The 4,840-nt window shown below is 36.4% G+C and overlaps 1 protein-coding gene across 1 annotated transcript; it reads right to left on the bottom strand.

The window, feature by feature from the left end:
- Positions 1 to 1,533: 1,533 nt before the first annotated feature.
- LOC139719828 (NXPE family member 3-like) lies at positions 1,534 to 4,456 on the bottom strand. Its single transcript, XM_071631214.1, has 2 exons — positions 4,450 to 4,456; positions 1,534 to 2,339 (listed from the first exon to the last, which is right to left on the bottom strand). Exons 1-2 carry the CDS (start codon positions 4,454 to 4,456, stop codon positions 1,534 to 1,536), a joined length of 813 nt encoding a protein of 270 aa, XP_071487315.1.
- Between the last annotated feature and the right edge of the window lie 384 nt (positions 4,457 to 4,840).

Genomic DNA, 4,840 nt, shown 5'->3' with positions numbered 1-4,840 from the left:
ACTCTCAGCCGTTTACTTTTCTGTTCCCCCTCCCAGTTCCCACTTGCTTTGTTATCCAAGTTCTACTTTTTGATAATGATATATCCTTTACACTTATTATTCACATATTATACAACAGGACCTTGTTTATCAAGCTGTAATACTTAATTCGTGTTCCCAAAAACATTCAATGTATAAACTGTTTACAGTGTTGTAAACTGATACGTGCACACGTCCCTTCATTATGTGTAATTACTGACTTCATGTGAATGTTTGTGGAAATAAACTCAAACTTTACTGACAGAAGTCCTATATTATATTATATTATATCATATTATATCATATTATATTATATTATATTATATTACATTATATCATATTGTATCATATTATATTACATCATATCATATTATATCATATCGTATCATATTTAATCATATTATATTATATTACATTATGTTATATTATATTATATTATATCATATCATATTATATTACATATTGTACTACATCATGGCATAGCATACTACGGTGTTATAAAAATCCTACAACTATATTAAAGGAAAAGGAATTATTAGTGACAGTGTATTTATACCAATAGATAATACTGTCGCATTGATGTAGCTACATGTAACATAATGTTTACCTCTTTTGCAGACAAGATTAAAGATAAACTTTTCAAACTGTTTCAATTTTTCAAAAGATAATCAACTCTTCTACTTGAGTGCAAAACATTCGTCTTCCACTCTTTATGCGTAGTTATGATGAATATAATAAAAAACACAGAGCAGTTTAAGAACGCTTTCTCGCCAAAAAAAAAGAAAAAACACATTCAATTCATAATTATGATATGCAGACGTCATACCAAAGAGTCAGCACGGTTTGCATGTATCAACCGAGCGAATGTGTACAGCTATCTGCGAAATCGCACATGAAAGATGTTACAGGGTGGATTAACTTTGGCAAATTAATGCAGTTTTCATGATTGTAATATGTTATGATTTTTACAGTATGTTTAGGAAATTGTAGTTTTGGAAACGTACCACCATGCCAGTAGGCCTATATCTAATCGTTGGATAGCTGTACACATTTAGCTCGGTCGATGCATGCAAGCTTTGCTGACTCCTTGTGATGACGCGTGTGTCGTTATCATAAATTATATCGGAAAGTTGTTCTTTTGTGTGTTTTTTTTTGTGTGTGTTTTTGTTTTGAAGCGCTCTCGAATTGCCATGTTTGTCATGTTGTTTCATCATAACTACGTATAATAACAGTGGAAGACGAATGCACTAATAATGTACGAAAATACAAGAGGGTATAAGTCTGTCTTTCGAAAAAATTCAAATAGTTTGACATTTCATTGGTCCTTACAATCCCTCTTTAAAGAACCCCAACACAGGATACAACCAAGCAACACAATTTGAAGACAGTACCGGCGCGCGCACCCCCTCCCCCCCCCCCCCCCCCCCCCACACACACACAAAGGATCAGTTGAAACAATAGAAAACATCGCCCAATAAGCATTTTCCAGTGTTGTTCCTCCGGTCCGATCTGGACTTAGTCAGGGCAAACATACGATAGCATCTGGTTGCTGAGATTCAGCACATGGGGTTCAGCTGGGTGTACGAGGTGTTTATTAAATTGAGCATTGGTCATGTCCCAGGCATCCATGAAGCCCACGTGACTGTTATTGGAAATCATCTTCTTTAATCGGCGATTCAAATCCCGTGACAGCCAATCGCTGTTGTGCATGTAGTGAAACACCAGTTTGTGTTCTCGAGTGTTGGCGCCCTTGAACAAGACTAATGTCCGAGGATTTCGCTCCCACAGGCGTTGAAGAGCATCGAGGATGGCCCGCAAGCGGTCCTCGTACAATTTTGGCGAGTGGCTGGCAAAGTGCGCCCACAGCGAAAGGACTATCACGCGATCTTTCTCGTCACTCTGGATGGCATCCAACACGTTAACCACGTAATCAATGCATTTCTTTAGCTGCCATTTAGAGGCCTTGGCGACTGGGTTTCCATGGAAACGAAATAGTATATCAAGTTGGTGCTTGTTTGGTAGTAGCGCCATCGGTCCGATATACGCAGACGGCATCTTCTTCGTGGTGTTGCTTTTAAGCTTGAATGCCGCTAAATAGAATTGAAAGAGTTGTCGAATGGTCGAATCTCCGAGCAGATAAACGGTTTTGTTTCTTAAACACGACATGGCTTGTTCGTTGGAGAACTGACGAATCTTGCATATACCAGAGTGCCAATATTTTCCCCAGTAGAAACCAGCAACCTCAGCTCGGCTGCCAAGAGCAGAGGGTTGACAAGGAGGCAACCGGGATAGAACCCCGCTGTGTACCACTGATGACTGGTCTAAGATAAGGGCAAATCAAACGTCATTAAAAAAATCAAACGTCAAAGAAACGGAAGAGATTCTGTTCTATGATGTAAGGGAAAAAAGAACAATGAATGATAAACTACAAATGTTTATACAAGGTATCGATATGTTACATTTTGCGTGTGTGTGTCTGTGTGTGTGTGTGTGTGTGTGTGTTTGTGTGTGTGTGTGTGTGTGTGTGTGTGTGTGCTTCCTGAAAACCTTTCAACACTTGGCATGCTTAAAGTGCCGAAGGCCACGCAAAGTATCCATTTCACTGTGTGGCTGAATGCAAGGTGATCATAATGTAGCAGATATGACAAAGCATGACATTTTTTTTTTGACGCTCTGCCGCATGGCTGCTAAAATTTGGACTTATATTTAAAGGTTTCAAACCCCTTTTTTCAACTCTGTCTTTTCTCTTAACTCATTGAAAATCAAGTTCAAATCGAATTTCATTTCCAATAAAACGTATGAATAAGACGGGACAAAACAACAGGAGACATGAGGATGAGACAGTTTGAATGAGAAAAAAAGATATCAACTTCTTTCCTTTCAAAGAGGTTGTTAATATATAGGGTTGCAGACAGAAAGAAAACACGCCTGTTCGTTCGTTTGTTTGTTTTTTTACAAAGGGGAAACAAAAAGGCAGAAAGAAGAGAACAAAACAGGAAAGAAAAAAAAAAACAGATGGAGAAATCCTCTCTTCCAGCTTAATAATAATCATCATCATTAATATAATCAATATCAGCAGTTCCTTTAAGGCCTTTCTTATTTTCAATGGATTTTCAGGGTTATTCTTTTTTCGTCTGTTAATTCCTCGAGATAACTGCAAAATCGGCAAAAACAAACATGTCAAACACAATGAATTCCTGTCAATTTAGGTATATAGCGCACTCAATAATTATTAAATTCCCGAAGAAAAGTTCAGACACAAGACAGAAAAACAAAGATACCACTCACATCGAAAGAAATGCTAAACGCTAACTCATTCAAAGATTCGGTGATTTTTGTGTTGGACGCTTACTACATAGGCCTATAATAATAATGATAATAATAATAATAATAATAAATAATAATAATAATAATAACAATAATAATAATACTGATTATAAACTCGAATTTGCAATGATACCTAGCGTGAAGATGTTGATGATATTTTTTTAGTGGATTACAGCTAATAGTTATGCATTGTTGTTGATGTTTTGACTTGATCTCATTTTATACAATTTCTGCATTTTTCACAAAGATATGACGACATCATGAAAAAATCCACAGATAATCATATACTGGGGAAAAAATCGTGTGTTGTTCATACAGGATGTTAATTTCGATACATGTAATAGTTGAAGAATTAGAAAATAATCAATTGTTCGATTGATATTACGAACAGCTAGATGCTCGAGACCGCTACCTGGAGAAGAAACTTGATTTTGATGATGACCTCTGAGAAAAATAAAAAGAATCATAACATGGCCAATTTCATTGCAAATCAATTCATACTAATGATTTATGGCAGGGAGGGGGATGGGCACAGAAGTACCATGCAGTGCAGGGTGAGTTAGGGAGCGCTTATGGGCCTACGGCTTGGATCTACGTGGATATTTGTTTAAGCGTATAATCATGAGTGCTTGTTTATATGTATGTGTGGAGGTGGATGTGTATAATAATATGAAGGGTTTGTTTGCAAAAAGCGATAAGTCCATTTTTGAAGATTTTGAAGTACGATCTCTGTCATAATGTACAAAATAATACCTTTTAGATGATATATTGGTCACTACATATAAAGGTATATTTTTGAAGTTATGGTCAAAAGAAGCAAAAATTGTCTTATTATTCCCTTTATTTTTCTTGACCTTTAATCGCAAATATCTCCATTTGGCAAATATGGACTTATCGGTTTTTGCAAACAAACTCTTCATATATACATAGTCTGTATACATTTTGTAGAATGCATACATAATGTCTGCGTATGCGTGTAGAATGTGAGTCGTGTCGTTTTGATGAAGAGAAAAAAAAAATATCTGCGTCATTGTATTTCTGTTTGGAATCAATATTGGGCCAAAAGTGAGAAATGACCCGGCATTCGTTGGTATTCCTCCTTACCAGTCATCTTGTGTGCTATGTAAAAACTCCATGAGTGCATATTAGCTTTAATGAACTGGACCTTCGAATGAAGAAGGAATTAAAAAAAAATGGAAAACAGAGGAGAAAATTCTCTATAGTTTGCTTTCAAAGAGTGATTTTATCTACACTGCAAAAACTAGGGTGTTAAATATCTAACACCAGCACAGAATCGAAAAATATTAACACTCTTGGTGTTGATTTTAGGTCCCGTTCAGAAAGAATCACACCAACTGGTGTCGAAATATTCAATTACAGGTTGATGTTAGAGTTTTGGTGTCATTAATTGGTGTTGAAATTGCACATGCGCATAAGTCAGAGAATTCGAGCAAAATCATTGGACGAAAGTTGTCATGTGACCTCGCTCTGCGCT

This window comes from Diadema antillarum, unplaced genomic scaffold (genome assembly GCF_040938485.1).
Source record: "Diadema antillarum isolate AM-2024a unplaced genomic scaffold, OU_Dant_1.0 scf00000115, whole genome shotgun sequence".
Taxonomy (NCBI): domain Eukaryota; kingdom Metazoa; phylum Echinodermata; class Echinoidea; order Diadematoida; family Diadematidae; genus Diadema; species Diadema antillarum.
This window is presented reverse-complemented; position numbering and strand designations above follow the sequence as displayed.